The sequence below is a fragment of the Bombyx mandarina genome, chromosome 17, assembly GCF_030267445.1.
Source record: "Bombyx mandarina strain Sakado chromosome 17, ASM3026744v2".
Lineage (NCBI taxonomy): Eukaryota > Metazoa > Arthropoda > Insecta > Lepidoptera > Bombycidae > Bombyx > Bombyx mandarina.
This window is the reverse complement of record NC_143223.1, coordinates 2,893,185-2,910,888: the sequence shown is the minus strand read 5'-3', so window position 1 is coordinate 2,910,888 and position 17,704 is coordinate 2,893,185. Positions and strand designations below refer to the sequence as shown.

At 36.8% G+C, this 17,704-nt stretch overlaps 1 protein-coding gene and 1 long non-coding RNA gene across 15 annotated transcripts in view; one reads left to right on the top strand and one right to left on the bottom strand.

Moving 5' to 3' along the window:
- The window catches only part of RNaseZ (ribonuclease Z), a 38,375-nt gene that overhangs the window by 12,228 nt on the left and 8,443 nt on the right, over nucleotides 1-17,704 (top strand). For 12 of the 14 annotated variants that reach the window (XM_089734273.1, XM_089734272.1, XM_089734270.1 and 9 more), the window contains 9 exons: nucleotides 59-291; nucleotides 932-1,079; nucleotides 2,743-2,859; nucleotides 4,102-4,194; nucleotides 5,145-5,219; nucleotides 5,969-6,061; nucleotides 6,897-7,019; nucleotides 8,070-8,162; nucleotides 8,848-8,925. In XM_089734273.1, coding sequence (XP_089590399.1) covers nucleotides 59-291; nucleotides 932-1,079; nucleotides 2,743-2,859; nucleotides 4,102-4,194; nucleotides 5,145-5,219; nucleotides 5,969-6,061; nucleotides 6,897-7,019; nucleotides 8,070-8,162; nucleotides 8,848-8,925 — 1,053 coding nt within the window. Of the gene's footprint in view, nucleotides 1-58; nucleotides 292-931; nucleotides 1,080-2,742; nucleotides 2,860-4,101; nucleotides 4,195-5,144; nucleotides 5,220-5,968; nucleotides 6,062-6,896; nucleotides 7,020-8,069; nucleotides 8,163-8,847; nucleotides 8,926-9,551; nucleotides 9,572-17,704 lie in introns of those variants that run through there. The other 2 variants (XM_089734274.1, XM_089734266.1) reach the window with 2 other exon arrangements.
- LOC149501087 (uncharacterized) lies at nucleotides 10,060-12,416 on the bottom strand. Its single transcript, XR_016324477.1, has 2 exons — nucleotides 10,534-12,416; nucleotides 10,060-10,204 (listed from the first exon to the last, which is right to left on the bottom strand). It is a non-coding gene; the product is annotated as an uncharacterized LOC149501087 (long non-coding RNA).

The window sequence follows — 17,704 nt, the reverse complement described above, 5'->3', positions numbered from 1 at the left end:
TTTATGAGTTCGGTGTTGTAGGTACAGATGAACGAAAACGTTTTTTTTTTTTTTTTAGGTGAGAATTCAACCCTGTTGATCCACGAAGCGACTATGGAGGACGAGCTGGCGGTGGAGGCGCGGATGAAGATGCACTCGACGACGTCGCAGGCGATCGCGGCGGGCCGGCAGATGCGCGCCGCCTACACGCTGCTCACGCACTTCAGCCAGCGGTACGCGCGCCTGCCGCGGCTCAGCGCGCGCATGCTCACCGACAACCGCAGCGTCGGCGTCGCCTTCGACAACATGCAGGTACGACCGACCACATGCCTCTATTAACATATTACTTTTTTTTTGGAAGTGAAACTCCTTTATCGACGTAGAGAGGAAAAACGTATGTAACGTTTTTCGGTTACGCGCCATCTTAATTTCTTACGTTACGCGCCATGTTTTTTTATTGCTTAGATGGGTGGACAAGCTCACAGCCCACCTGGTGTGAAGTGGTTACTGGAGCCCATAGACATCTACAACGTAAATGCGCCACCCACCTTGAGATATAAGTTCTAAGATGGCTGCCCCACCCTTCAAACTGAAACACATTACTGCTTCTCGGCAGAAATAGGCAGCTAATTACAAAACATATACAAAAACTGAAAAAAATAGCCTGACCCGATTCACCTTGGCTTTAGGGTGAATCAGGTTACGTACGGGGACAACAGAGTTTTTCGATAGGGCTGGCGCTATTTAGTTGTTAGGTAGGTACCTAACTTTCTAATATATTTAATGAGTTACAAAACTTTGATGACTAAATTAAACTATTTAATATTCTTAATCATTTTCAGTTCAACAAAGTTAAATCTAACAACTCAACAAAATTATTGTAACATCCCAGTTATGTCCCTATTCTAACTCTAGTCTCTATTCCCCCCAATCTACTGTACATTGTTTTCAGGTGACAATGAGCGACCTGGCCTTGCTGCCGCACATGTACGCGCCGCTGCAGCTGATGTTCGCGGAGCACTGCGTCGAGATGGAGATGAAGGCAGCCAGCCGAGCCAAGCAGAAGGAGAGGAGAATATCGACGCACAGCTTCCAGCCCGGTACATCGCTGTGCACTAAACGATTCAAAAACTCCACAGATACGAATATCGCAGATATGAAATCCATAGACAATAGTTGTAGCTAGTATTTACTCTTTTATTTTAAAAGTGTAGACTGAAATTGCGTTCACATATTAAATTTGTTGTAAAAATGTGATGAAAATTTATGAAAGATTTTTAAGAAGTTTTTAAATTTGTATAGAAACTTGACATTAATTAAGTTGGAATTTGTTGTAGCGTTGTTTGTTGTTCGTTGCCAGAACGAAAATATTCTGTAGTATTTTTGTTTTCTGTGTCATTTTTGAAATGGCATAGTTAAATTAGAAAAAAATTCTACCAAATGCGTGTCGGAATGAAAAGTCACTTTAAAATTACAATTTCAATTAAAGATAAAGAAAAGTATAATATAATGTTTATTTTTGTATTTCCTAAGAAAATTTACGTAAATAGCCAAACGCATTGTAATTAAGATGACCCCGTTGATTCCGTCACGACATACGTAATGCGGTATGTAGTCGAGAATGTACATTCTGTATTCGATGCCTCCAATGAACACTACGCTAACTCCAAATTCGTAGGTTTACAGAGAATTACTGGTGGTAGGACCACTTGTGAGTCCGCACGGGTAGGTACCACCACCCTGCCTATTTCTGCCGTGAAGCAGTAATGCGTTTCGGTTTGAAGGGTGGGGCAGCCGTTGTAACTATACTGAGACTTTAGAACTTGTATCTCAAGGTGGGTGGCGCGTCTACGTTGTAGATGTCTATGGGCTCCAGTAACCACTTAACACCAGGTGGGATGTGAGCTCGTCCACCCATCTAAGCAATAAAAATAAATAAAAAAAAGGAGCGTTTAAACGAAAAAAGATGATAAAATCTTTATTATTGCAGATATATTTATTGTTTTTTTTTTGTGAACTAACTGATTAACTCTTGCTTCTAACCCCGTCAATAATGATTCGTAATACTTTTAAAATAGTGAAGCGATTTGCGTGAAAAACGAAAATTTCAAAATTTTGAGTTAGAGTAGTGTTCATTGGAGGCATCGTATTAAGAATTGTTCTGTTTAAGCGTAATGCTGGTTGCATTTAAATATACTATATTACAAACTTGCAACGTGTTGCCTTTCCATTGAGATGTATTAGTTTGTTATTGTCGATTAATACCTACCTAAATAAATCGACCAAAATATGTTATTATTTTTTTAATTGACTATTTCCTTTTGAATTTTATAGGTGATATAATCTGTGAATATGTAATCTGTATACGTGCTAAGCCGTTATAGACTTTTGGCGGGAACGCGAGGAGTGAAGTTGTGTGATTTGTTTTATTTTGTCTATTTAGTGTTTCTTCAGGTTTAAATGTGTAATAACGGTGGTTTATTAACTGTTTAGTATTCGTGAAAGTGCACAAATGTGGGAAAATGAAACAAAACCGCTGGACGTAACTTCTCGGGATCCTCCAAAAAGTCCACTGAAAAATCTCAGTAAATGACCACCATTTTACTGAGATTATATTTTATCCCATATCATTTAATTTCACTCCATATTATCATTTTTCTTAAAAATAAGAATATAAATTAAAATAAGACATCACCTAAAGGTCTTAATTACCAGGTCATAAAATCCTCTACAATTAAAGCTTAGAATTCTCCTTTTGTTTAGAAAAGACAGCGGAGAGTGTCCACTCGGATCGCGGACAACACCGCAAGAGTCCGCGCAGTCGCGCCGCGTCGTCGTCCCCCACCGCGCGGGCCAGATACAGGGAGAGCAACGCGTCCCGTTAGTGATGTGGACTCACATACGAGTCGCAACGATTCGAATTGTTATATATACAATATTATATTTTTGTCAGTGCAAATCTTTCGGACGAAAGGATTTTATGTATAAACCAAGTAAGCCTGGCCATGCTTCAATATGACTGGCTGAATGAGTAAAAATATCGATTTCTTGAAACTATTGACGCGTCATTGTACGCTTACGGTATTATTACAGAAATTATCTTTGGAGCGCCAACTTCAATGATTCAAGAACAATAAAAAGATAAAGCCTTGATCTTTATTTAAATATATAACACATACAGATTGTAGCGTAAATGAAACTTTTGGACTTTTAATAAAACTCTATCTATTAGATACTTATCTAACTCAGACGCATAGTATCATTTCGATAAACGAATCTACACCGCCATCTGTTACGAACTTCTACAGCTCATGTTTCAAACAAATAATTTTCAATAAAAATGTATTGTGATTGTAAATTGAGATAAAAACTCTCTTATCTCTCAAGTCGGACCAAACTACAAGATATGTGCTAAGTTTCATTAAAATCAGTTAATTAGTTTAGAAGTTCATCGCGGACAAACAATGCGATGTTTGAATATAAAAAATATAGGCAGAGACTAACAATCAACATTTTATTGACCGCTAGCCTATCGTCTTTCAATTGGCTTTAGCTATTATTGGTTTTCGATCAGTACGATTAGCTGCATACTGACCTCCCCATAACCTTTATAATAAAATGAACCCGCCATTCCTTACTGCGTGCCGAGCTCTACCGCGTCCGGTCAATAATGAGTCAACTACTTTTCTTTTTGGTCAACTGTTTTATTTTATTTAGCAGTTGTTGACAAGCTTTGGTGCTAATTATTATTATAAGTATTGGATGTTTTCCTTCAAAACGTTAACAATGAAACAAAAGAGAAAATGTATATGCATAAACTGTATTCATATTTTGAGTTGTTGGTGAATTCCGACGCATTTCGATGCCCGTTTGCCTCACAGACTTCACTAAGTGAATGCCGCTATCTGACTTCAGATATAGCATAACGGCTGCCCCACCCTCCGAAATAGGATGGTGGTATCCACCCGCGCCAGAAAACAATACGCTCTACAATGATTATACTTTCAGGGATTCAATTCAGTTATAACCTGTGAGCGAAGTGGTGATCTCCATTGTCAACAGATTACTGCAATAATCATTTAAAATCTCACTCTATAGTCTACACAGTCTACTTGGTTTCAGGGCTCAGACAAGAGATCAAGGGCATGACAGTGTCCGGTGTGATCGGAAGAGTGCCGCGCAGTAAATCGTCATCCCCAGTCAAGAGCTGTTACAGTTAGTCAATTCTGATCTACCTCTCGCGATTATATTTTATTTAGTTTTTGATGTCAAACATCTGTAGCCGCACTTAAAACTGATTGGCTGGCATGGCGATGCATGCCGTGGTGACGCGTCGCCACACTGTATGATAGTATATGTATATACAGCCTCTATGTAGTAGTGTGTGCGGTGTGGCGACGCGTCGCCATGTGCGAGCGACTGTTTTTTAATATTCATATTTCATTTTTCATTATTTAAGCCACATGAATTTCCTGTTGCAAACTATCCTTTTATGCATCTATATCTGTACAAAATAATATCAATGTTTCACATCTGCCAGCCTTCCCACGATGGTTCGTCTTTTCTTGTCTACCTATCTGCAAGTAGCCTCGAGGGGTTATTCTGGCTTCACCCTGACCGGCGGACGAGCACACTGAGAAGATCGGCATGAAACTTGATGATTGTTATTTAGTTCTATGGGGTAGTAATGGTGAATTACTCGTCCATCTTGCAGCGCAGTCACGCCACTTATGGTTTACCACCTATTTCTGGGCTTGAAGGGTGAGACGGTCGTCTTAACAGTACAGCCCACGTGCTATCAAGAAATGAATGTCGTCACCCAGTTTTCAGCCTTAGGTGAAATTCTACTCACCAGCCCACAGATTCAGTGTTAGGGTAGCTCAGTTTTGGCATAGGGCGTAGGGGGGCATAGCTAAGCCGATGTATGGTCACTGCGAGTATCGACGGGCCGTATGCTTTCTAAGCGAAAAACAGCAGAAGTACTACTGCAAGATAATCTTGAAGTGGTTGTTACTGCGGCTTAGGCTGTCTATGGATTTTATAAACTGAGTTAGCCACTACCAAAAGTACTATCTGACAGAATGTTGTCAGTGTCAGATCGTCTGAACAGCTAATCTGGACATCAGTAACAAGATCAAAATCACCAAAAAACCTTTTCACTCTAGGATCGCAGAGCAAAAGTTCGTCGCAGCAAAACCGTAAGGAAATACAAGAAAAACTATTGACCTCGATCGGGACACGTAAATATACATTGTGATGACCCTAGTAGCCATAATAGTACATTTTTATATATTTTTATGTAAGTGGTTTATGAGCAAGCTTACTCTCCGAAGTACTGCTCTTGCTAGCCTTAAAGGTACCGCCATTGATAGAGTGGTAGTTTATCATGGTATGGGCATGTTATAGATGGTTATGTGGTCAATAACACCCTGGGTATGAAAGTAGACGATAATTGGAGGGGGTATCTTAAAAATATTTGGATGGATTGTGTAAAAGAAGATATGCGAAGGGAGGATGTGAGTAAAGAGATAACCTATGATAGGCCTGAATGCAAAAATATATGCTGCACTGATCCCCCAAACAGTGGAATAAAGGTAAGAAGAAGAAGATAATTCTTATCAATCGGATTTTGAGCATACATAAGCTGAACTATACCACCTCGAGTCATACCTTTCAAACGGAGACGTGATTGATTCACAACTGAATTTGTCATAACATTAGTACCGACCACAATGGGCAAAAAATACTCGTCTACCATTGCCCAAGATCAGCAGTTTATACTAGTGTTAATGACGAACGATTCAACGAACTGGTATACTCTGCTACTGGTGACTCTGAATTTTAATGACGAGAAATCACCACACGAGGTCTTTTCAACTTATTTAAGTTCTGACGATTGATGATTTCTCTAACAAGCAGTAAAACTTGTGTGGTTTATGTATACCGTATCTAAGTATCTTAAATTGAGATATGTTTTGTTTTCTGACAGCTCGCACAGTAAGCAACACGTCGAACTCTAGCGCTGTTCCACACGAGAGACTAAATGTCAGACACAACGTATCGACGGGACACATCGTCGATAGTAAGTGTCTGTCGTCCACAGTACTTTGTTTAACTTATGCGACGAAGGGCTCGGCGAGTAAATTAACCCACAGATACAGCCCACTGAATTTCTCGCCGGATCTTCTCAGTGGGTCGCGTTTCCGACCCAGTGGTAGATTCTGCAAAGCCCGGCTCTTGCTGCGGTTAGTGTTAGCAACGTCGTTAGTCTTGTTAGGCGTCGTGTTGAGCGATGCACCGATGTTCGAATCCCAGGCGGGTACCAATTTTTCTAATGAAATACGTACTCAACAAATGTTCACGATTGACTTCCACGGTGAAGGAACAACATCGTGTAATAAAAATGAAACCCGCAAAATTATAATTTGCGTAATTACTGGTGGTAGGACCTCTTGTGAGTCCGCGCGGGTAGGTACCACGACCCTGCCTATTTCTACCGTGAAGCAGTAATGCGTTTCGGTTTGAAGGGTGGGGCAGCCATCTTAGAACTTATATCTCAAGGTGGGTGGCGCATTTACGTAGTAGATGTCTATGGGCTCCAGTAACCACTGAACACCAGGTGAGCTGTGAGCTCGTCCATTCATCTAAGCAATAAATAAAAAAAACGTGAACCGATCTACGCTACAAAAATATATATTATTGCCCTTATAGTCCAATGGAATGGAATGTTTTTGGCGAAATGCTATTTTTTTTGACATCACTGACAGTGTTACGGCCCAGAACCGACGATTATTTAAAAAAAAAAGCCTGCAAACATAAGCCAGTAATCTCGGTCTACTGAAAGTGAAGGTTAATAAAAATAAATTTGTTGAATTCGTTTAAAAAAAAACAAAAAAAAAAACATGATTTTCTTCTAGCACGTTCGAAAACGTTAAACTCTGTCACGAGGATGCCGAGCAAAGAAGTTGTGGAGGTATTGCTAACAAACGTTAACAGAAAGATTAACACTGCGAACGTGCCAACTGTCCCGATTCCATCTAGTAAGTACAATTTGATCAGAAGGGAGTTTTAAGTTTTAATCGCTCGAGAATGGAAGAAACTGTTTAAACCTAGTATTAATAGGTGCCTAAGTCAGAAAATACATCTTAATTCTTTTTTTAACAAATAAGTAAAGCGACTTCAACAAAATAAAATGACAATATTATCAAGTCGAAGTTCATTATTAAGGATAGCCCCCAAAACTTCGGGTCAGATAAAACTTAAATGGAACCAGTTTCTTCGGTTTTCGTGAAACCAATACATAATTAAAACCATTTAATTTCCGGCGTAATCTCTCTATTATTGTTTTAATTTTAGTGATTCCGACGTTCTGTTTACTTTATTTACTTATTATGTAACTATACTTGAGACCTTAGAACTTATATCTCAGGGTGGGTGGCGCATTTACGTTGTAGATGTCTATGGGCTCCAGTAACCTCTTAACACCAGGTGGGCTGTGTGCTCGTCCACCCAATAAGCAATAAAAAAAAATAAAAAATTTTTTGGAAAGAAAAGTCAAGAATTTTTTTCTAACAATTGGACGGTAGTTTGCAAAATATTTAATTGGCTATGAATAACACCTCAGTAAAATATTCGAAACGTCCTAAAAAAAAGTTATGACTGCGAGATTAAACCGCAAAAGTAATTTTAATTAAGCTTTTACTGTTTGACCTTTGTATTTTTGTCATCCTCCACAAAGATTTATATATTCGGAACGACGGAATTCGGATTCGGATCTAGGTTAAAGAGAGAGAGAGAGAGAGAGGCTTGCAAAATATCCGTCCTGTTATTAATTAGAAAACACGCTTGGCGTTAACCATCCGTGGTCACAGTCTGACGTTAAAACCAGAACCCTAAATGATTTTTTTTTATATTTCTCTTGATGACAACACGTCGTATTAGGTTGTAATAGGAGCCGATGTGCACCACAATTTGAATGCCACTTTGAGACAGGCCGCTGTCAACCGCTGTGGACTACAAGAGCTTACTAGGTTGCTATTGACAATGTATCGAGCATTTGATTAATAGTCTAGTTTGTTTTTTTCGCCAAGATCGCAGCAACACCGGCTACGGGAAGCCTTTAGTCACGTCCCTCAATACGAAGCTGACGATAAAACGTGATCCGCCTCAGAAGGACAGCGCCGGTAACTAGCAATGCCTTCATATACTTTTCATCAATAATAGATGAGTTTTTTTTAATGCCTGAAATTTGAATAGAGACAGACGAAATGATAGTTTAAGAGATCTGTTTTTTTTTCTTCGAAGTCTAGAGTCCCAGTACATTATTAATTAAAAGTTTATTGTAGTAGGTAATGCTATCATAGAATCAAGACACAAGAAGGGTTCGGGAAACAGACATAATAGTGGTAACCTATGTGGGTTCACAATACAGCCCCTAACCCATACCGGGTTTGGTTTTCTAGAACAGACGAAGGAGTCGCCGTAGGCCTTAACTTGTGTCTGATCCGGTAGTAGATTCATTCGCGAAGCAGCTGCTCTTGAGTTATTAGGTCTGCTTCGGAGGCGCTGGGGCACCTCGTAGGAAATCCCATCCCTCCGGGCTGAGTCTTTGCTCGCCCGTCTGTCCTGGTGAAAGGCCTTCGGGCCACCAGTAAACCCTCATTGATAAAAAAACATTTTAATATAGAGGAGGTCGACGTCTCAAGTTATTTCTTATAACAGCCGCCCTACCCTTCAAAACGAAACGCCCATAGTTTGATGCGAATCAGAAATATACATCATGGTGGTGATCATCCGTGCAGACTAAGAACACAGCTAATCACCACAAAATATAGTGTACTTAAGAATGAATATAAAATTTTTTTAAAGCTTCCATCCTCAAAAGAATAACACCGCGATCATCGCCAAGAATGGATCGTAGAAAACTGTCTACCGCTATTAACAAAGGTAGGTACATACTCAATCGCTATGTTCTTTTGTGTTTATTGCGAAATGGCGAGGATTTGTTTAAGTTATTTATTTCATAATACTAGTTTTTAATGACTTCATGACTTTAACGATGACGTTATTCACCTTGAGAAATAAGATCGAAATTTCGTTTGTGTTGCACAGCGTGTGCTTTACTCTTGAATCTAATGGGGTTGGCCGGTCAAAGCTTTTCTCAGATGTCGCCAGCGTAGCTTGTTCCCTTGTCATAGAGAGCCGCCATTTTGTGTGTTTTGCGTTCGTGATATTTCGGCATTTTGTGACTTTGATACGGTTCTTATTACTTTCTAAGTAGTGCTAAACAGTTTTACAATATGTAATCCAACTGGATAGTTAAAGAATTAAAGGAGGAGTTGAGAAAACGTCTGGCATCTTTACGAATAAAAAAAGTGGATTTTGTCGAAAGGTACAATGTTGATGTTTTATTTTAACTTAGAAAACTTCTCTCAAACTGTTTCCGGTAGCTATTATAATAATAATATTAAATTGTGTACCTTAGGAACTTTATTCCTTGTAGCATGTGCAAAAAGAATTGCTCATATTACACACATTACCTACCAACTAATGTATTATTTTGCTTTTTTCAGATTAGAGCTACATGACCAAAATTTTTATTTTGACACAAAATGAAAAAAATGCTCTAGCAAAATATGCTAGTGGAGATGATTTGCTAGTGGAACCATGTGGCATTTTCAATAGCCAAGAGCGCCCATATCTTGCTGCATCTCCTGATGGTGTGTTGGGCGAAGAAGCTATAATTGAAGTGAAATGTCCATACGCTAGCAGAAAACATGAAATAAATATAACAACGGTGCCTTACTTAGAACAATGTAACGGGATATTGTCTCAAAAAAAAACCTGCCCATATTATTATCAAATCCAAGGACAGTTATACTGATCAGGCAAAACATACTGCAACTTTGTCATTTACACCTACAAGGACATCAAAGTGATTTATGTTGAAAAAGACAATAATTTTATAAATAATATGTTAAATAAATTAGATATCTTTTATGAAAATATTTTCAAAGAAGCATTGTATGAAAAACATCTGTATTATAACTATACACACTTGTCGAAATAAAAAATCAGGAATATTTTTAATTATTTTTATTGACAATTCCTTCTCTAAAATTACATAAGTAACTTCTCTACTTTTTGTTTCTTCAGAAACTGGTTTCACATTCCATGAAAATATAGATGGTACCTTTCTTCAGATATTTATGTTAATGTTTGACACCTACAACACAAAGAATAACATTTAAATATACTATCACAAGGAAACCTGACCATAGTTTCAAAATATTTGTTATTGCAATGGATGCAGCGATTTAGATAGAACTTTCAATAGTAACAGCTGATAATGAACAACAGCTCATGAGGAATGTGTTTCTTCCAGTCTGATTTTGTGTTTGTTAAAAGGTTCCTTACAGCATAAATCTACTTGCAAAATTTGTTAGCAACTAATAGTATGCCTAACTAATTATTATTGGATTTTTTTAATAAGAGAACAAAGATGTGTGCTACACCTAGTCATGCATTATAAATATTTGACAGAAAGAAGCATACCTTTGTATTTACTAATGTTTTCATAGTCAGATTCCACAAAGTGTTTACGACATAACCTCGAACTTTTTGTGGGAGTACTTTTTTCGCGTCAAATGGCCTTTAACCACAGTCTTCTAATTTTCTTGTCCTTCGGGAATTGATGTACTCCAATTTCTGAGCATATTGGTACAAAACAATGCGTCATTGTGCTTAAAATAATTTTTAATCAAAAATTCCAATACAAATATTGAATGTTATGGGAACGATGCACACCAGCGCCACTTTGACAGTTGCCAACCCCATTAGCGCGCTTGCTCTGTGGCAGCAGTGGGTTCCTACCCACTACTCCCACAGAGACCACCGTCCTGGATGATCTCCGGGCGGGCGATAACGTACCCAAAACGCTACACTAAAGACCAATTTAACCAGTGTTTTTTCATTACAATGAAAAATCAATTGAAGTCTGGTATTCACGATTTTGCGGGAGCTGTTACACACTACTCTACAAAGCAGCTTTGCCCTAATCAGCTCGTTTACAAGCTCACTGTGTTTTCCATTAGAGTCATCATTTTTAGCTTTCATGTAAAATCAAATCATATTGAAAACCAGTTAGAATCTGGAAGCCGTCGCGAGCATACATAAGTTAGAATCTGGAAGCCGTCGCGAGCATACATAAGTTAGAATCTGGAAGCCGTCGCGAGCATACATAAGTTAGAATCTGGAAGCCGTCGCGAGCATACATAAGTTAGAATCTGGAAGCCGTCGCGAGCATACATAAATTTGAGAAGTCAACAATAGTGTTGTAAAATTGTGAAGTCTAATAAAAGACAGTTTAGTCGTGAAAAGTTTTTGTGTTTTTTTTAAAAAGAAGTTTGAGAAGGGCCGTGTAACAAATTGGTGTCAGAAGTGGGATACCAGAGAAGAAATCTGAGACAGACCGTCAAAGATTCTGGTATCTCGAATCCGAGCCATCAAACTTCAAGAACGACCGACAGTAAGCCTTGCCCTAAGGACAAGCCTGCGTCTAAACACAACTCAAGAGGACGACGGTAAGCCTCCGCTGTTAAGCGTGAGCCCGCTCCAGCCGCGACGTGACGCACAGAGACGACAGTCCAGCTGCTTCTCCAATTCTAACTCACCCACCATCAATCAGCATCCAGAACATAACTACCAGCATCCTGCTCCTGACGAGGCAATGCGGTACGGCGTGCTTCTGTGAGTGCTCTACACTTCAAATTCTCCGAAAATTTTCAAAGTTCTTTAATCTTAATTTTAATTTTCAAAATTTATATTTAATTCTAACCTGTATTTCAAGTGCTATTTTTGTATTCCAATTTTATCCAGCACATCATAATTCAAACCTAAATGTCAGTCAAATCGGAATCTTCAAAGAAAGGCGAAATGACGGACAAAATTACCTTATCCTTTTTAACCAAATTCATCAAAACTTATAATGGGGACAGAGAATCACTCCCCGCGTTTTTAACTAATTGTGACAATGCAATGTCCTTAGCTAATTCGGATCAACAACCCGTCTTATGTAAATTTATTATCTCACAATTAGAAGGAAAAGCCCAAGTCGCATGTAGTCTAAAAACGTTTACTAAGTGGACGGAACTAAAAAACTTTTTAAGATCAACCTTTGGAGAGAAAAAACACTCCATTCATTTACTTTCTGATTTGCAACATTGTAAACAATTATTAAATGAGGATGTTACTAAATTTTCCTTAAGAATTGAACAAATATTAACGCGTATTCATTCTAACATTCATTATAGTTGTAAGGACGAAAGGGAGCTTCTAGGCAGAACCGCAGCCATGGAGGATCTTGCCCTTAACACATTTTTATTGGGATTAAATCCATCACTATCTAATATAGTTCGTTGTAAAAATCCAACAACCCTCAGTGACGCCATACAATATGCAATTGATGAGGAAAAAATATTCAATTTATACAAAATTAACGCAAAATCCCAAAAACAATGTTCGGTCTGTAACAAAGCGGGCCATACTTCCTTAGAATGTTTTAAAAATAAAAAACCTTTTCCAAAAAACGTTTTCCAAATACATCATCAAAATAATTTTAATAAAAATCTAAAACCTAATTCAAATAATTCTTATATTAAAACGTGTAATTATTGTAAAAGAACCGGTCACACGATTACGGAATGTCGCAAGCGTCAATTTAACGAGAATCGCCGCGAAAACGCAAATTCCGCGCAAAACGATAACTCGTATATTAGGTCTCATGTTGCACCTGCGCAACCGTGTGAACAAGAAAATTTAAACTAAATCGGATTTCGTTGCCGTGTCCTTCGAAATCTAATCAAAATCATAAAGACACGACTTATACTAAATTTTCTAAATTCACGACTCAACCAAAAGAATTGAGTTCTTCTAAATTCATGACTCAAATAAAAGAATTGAGTTCTCCTAACTTCCCGACTCAGCCAAATAAACTGAGTTCTACCAAGTTTATACCTCGACCAAAAGAGTTGAGTTCTCCTAAATTCACGACTCAGTCAAAAGAATTGACGAGTTCTACTAATGATAAAAAACTAAATGATAAAATAACAAACAAAAAATTTTACTCAAATTCAAAAACCAATCAATACAATTCTAATTTTATTAATTCTAAATTCATGACTCAATCAAGACAATCGAATGATAACAAAAATCAGGGCCGTACTCAGAGTCCGAATTCAAAAAATAATTTACCTAATTCTAACTTAGTTATAAATCCTAAATCTAAACTTATGTACGAAATTAACGATTACAGTAAAAAGGTGTCTTTACCTCATATTTACTTAAATTCTAAACATGCCTCTGAAAAACTATGTTTCCTTATAGACACAGGATCCACCATAAGTATTATAAAAGGATCAAGTTTATTAGAAGTCCCGAATCTCTCGAACGAAATCGTGAAATTAAAAGGGATTAATAGTTCAGAAAATCCTGTTGAAACATTAGGTACTTTCGAAATGGAATTTAATTTATATAACGAAACTTTTAAATACAAATTTCACCTTACAAATGACGATATTAATTTAATTAATTACGATGGAATTATTGGTAGCGATTTTTGCAATTATTTTAAATCGAACATCAATTATTTTTCTAAATCCTTATCTGTAATGAATCATTCTATTCCTATCATTTATACTCAACCAACTTATATCATTCCGGCTCGTTCCGAAGCCGTCATTGAATGCACAGTGTCAAATCACGTGCCCGAGCTTTTTCGTAATAACGAAGCTCTTGTTCTAGATCATACCTTATGTGAAGGTGTTTATGTCGCTAATTGCATAGTTACAATCAAACAAAATAATAAAATAAATATTTCTATTTTAAATACTACAGAGAGCGATATCGAAGTGAAAGATTATCACGTAACGTTAACGCCTCTCGAACGTGAATGTTTTGATTACGAATCTTGTTTTAATATTAATTCTAATGTAACTTCTAAATCTGATCGTATTAACAAAGTTCTAAGTCTTATCCGATGTTCTCATTTAAATGATGAAGAGCGTAAAGTTCTTTTAGAGTGTTGTTCACAATATACAGATATTTTTCACATCGAAGGTGAACCTTTAACTTTCACAAGTGCTATTGAGCACACCATAAATACAGGCAACGCACCTCCTATCCACGTTAAGTCATATCGTTTTCCTGAATGTCACAAAGAGGAGGTTGATTCTCAAATTCGTAAGATGTTAGAACAAGACATCATCCGACCTTCTATTTCACCCTGGAGCGCTCCGGTTTGGGTTGTGCCCAAGAAAATGGACGCTTCCGGTAAACGAAAATGGAGAATCGTTATAGATTACCGACGCCTTAATGACGTTACCGTTTCAGAGACTTATCCGCTACCTCTTATTACAGACATTCTAGACCAGTTGGGTCATTCCAAATATTTTAGTACGCTGGATCTTACAAGCGGATTTCACCAATTACGAACCAGCGCTCAGGACGCCCCAAAAACAGGTTTTACAATTAGCACTAATTCGAGCATGTCTGGACATTACGAATTCACCAGAATGCCTTTTGGGTTGAAAAATGCCCCTGCTACTTTTCAACGTCTTATGAACACTGTTCTATCAGGTCTACAAGGTCTCCATTGTTATATTTATTTGGACGATTGTATCGTGTACAGCCAAAATCTTAACTCGCACATTACCAAATTAAAATTGGTATTCGATAAATTTCGACAATTCAACCTCAAACTCCAACCAGACAAGTGTGAATTTTTAAGACACGAAGTCACTTATCTTGGCCATATTATCACCGATAAAGGTGTTTCTCCGAATCCCGAAAAAGTCAAGGCCGTTTCACAATTCCCAATTCCGAAAAATCCTAAAGAAATAAAATCATTTTTAGGCCTCATAGGTTATTATCGCCGTTTTATCGAAAACTTCTCTAAGTTAACTAAACCACTAACTTCCCTCTTGAGGAAGGATGCTGACTTCCTTTGGAACAAGGAACAGCAACACGCATTCGAATTCTTAAAAGAAAAACTAGTTACTGCCCCTCTACTTCAATATCCAAATTTTTCAGAACCTTTTAATGTTACTACAGATGCAAGTAATTACGCCATAGGCGCAATTTTATCCCAAGGTCAAATAGGCAAGGATAAACCGATAGCGTATGCATCACGCACTTTAAACAAAGCCGAAGGCAACTATTCCACCACTGAGAAAGAGCTTTTAGCCATCTTGTTTGCTGTTAAAACTTTTAGGCCATACTTATACGGCAACAAATTTAAAATTGTAACAGATCACAGACCTCTTGTGTGGTTATTTAATGTAAAAGACCCCGGTAGTAGGCTCATTCGCTGGCGTCTTAAACTCGAAGAGTATGACTATGAAATAGTTTACAAGCAAGGTCGTCTTAACTCTAACGCCGATGCTTTATCTCGTTGCCCTATCAACGCTATAAATATAAATAATTTGAACAATCTTAGTTATGAAAAATATTTTAAACTTCAATTTATAAACAAACTTCCAACATCAGACACTGTTATCGAAGAATGTTCTGAAAGTCTACATTTATCTAAATTTAATACAATCGCTTGCCCAGTTTCATTAGATTTTGATTGTTCTATACCTCACTGCGAGGATATCTTAAACCAACTCGAAAATACTGAAGAGTTACTAAATTCCGAACGCGAAGTTCTTGCAATTAAAAGTATTAAAAATAAAAATAAAACTTTCTACTTCTTATACACTAAAGTTCATCATTACGAAGAGACTCATTTTAGAGATATTTATAATTTATTAATTAAACTAAGAAATATGTTAATAGAGTGTGAAAATATCACAGATTTAGCATTACCAGATTTTTCAGACCCATTCTCTAAATTAAATTACACGAAAGTCTATAATATAATTTCCTATGTTTTCCATAATACTAATATCAAAATACATATTTATAAAAATAAATTAATTTATCCGACTCCAATAGAAGTCCCTAAAATTTTAAAGGAAAACCACGATTCACCTATCGCTGGTCACCCAGGATCACAACGCATGTATAAGCGCATTAAAGCTATGTACTATTGGAAAGGTATGCGTTCTGATATTGAACAATATGTAAAAAGCTGCAAACTTTGTCAAATTAACAAACCTCTACGTAAATCAAATAAAGCTCCGATGGAGATCACGTCTACATCTACTAAGCCGTTTGAACGGTTAGCCTTAGATGTCGTAGGCCCTTTGCCCGACTCAGGTTTTCAAAATTTCAAGTTTATTCTAACTTTACAAGATGATTTAACCAAATTCACGAGTGCTTACCCTATGGTTACTTCTACTAGTGAGGAGATAGCTCGTAATATCGTACATTTCATGTCTTTGTTCGGTTTTCCAAAAACCATTTTAACTGACCTAGGTACTTGCTTTACGTCAGAATTATTTAAACAACTAACTGAAATCTTAAAAGTAAAAGCTTTATTTGCAACTCCGTATCATCCTCAAACAAACGGAGCTCTAGAACGCTCACACGCTACTTTAAAAGAATATTTAAAGTCTTTCGTTAATGAAAATCAAAACGATTGGCATTGCTATTTATTTACTGCAATATTAGCCTATAATACTACTCCCCATTGCACTACTAATTATACTCCACACGAGTTATTATTCGGTTACAAACCGTCCATTCCAAGTTCTTTATATGAAAGCACCAGTAACACAACCTATAATGAATATATTCGCGCATTACAATATAGAATGCGTTTTAGTCGCGAAAAAGCGATACAAAATATTATTAACAGTAAAGAAAGGTCTAAACAATACTATGATACCAATTCTCACGAAATTTTGTATAAAGCTGGTGATATGGTATATTTAAAACACCATCATAAATTGAGAAAAGCTCTATCGCCCATATGGAAAGGCCCTTACAAAATTACTAAAGTTCACAATAAGCATAACGTGACCCTACAAGTAGGTCGTAAACAAATTAAATATCATACCAACGAAATTAAACCTGCTACAATCTAACTTCTACGTCTAAATTTATTCTATGTGTTTATTTTCATATAATAAAGTCTACTATAAATAATTTTAATACGACTATCTTCAAACTTAATCAAAACGAGATTAAATTGAATTCTCAAATAAATAAAATGAACGAAATATTTTCTCAAATTACAAAAACTGATAATCTATTATTGTATAATTCTAAGTTAAATAATTTACTTAATATTATCGAAAGTTCTCTACTAACTATTTCAAATTTTCTAGACACTACATTAAGTTCTATATTATTTTCGAAGGTTAACATCCTACACCCTAGCGTAATTAGTCCCTTAGATCTTTATAATGAATTATTTAAGCATAGTAATCAAATAAATAAAAGGCTAGACTTTCCAGTCACCCTAAATATTCAAAATATTCATTCATTGATCGATGTTTCTAAGCTTAGTTCTTATTTCTATAATAATAAAGTCATATTCGTATTACGAATTCCTTTAATAATTCCAGACAAGTTCGTTGTTTATAAAAACATACCTTTACCTACACCTCACGATGAGTCACATCGCACTTTCGCTTTAATTAAACCGTCTAACTCGTACATCGCTTTAAGTGACGATAGACTGCATTAGGCTACGCTGGATAATTTTGATAATTGTAAAATGATAAACAATAACTATTCTATATGTGAATCAATAACTATATACTCAAGTGTAAGTAATCCT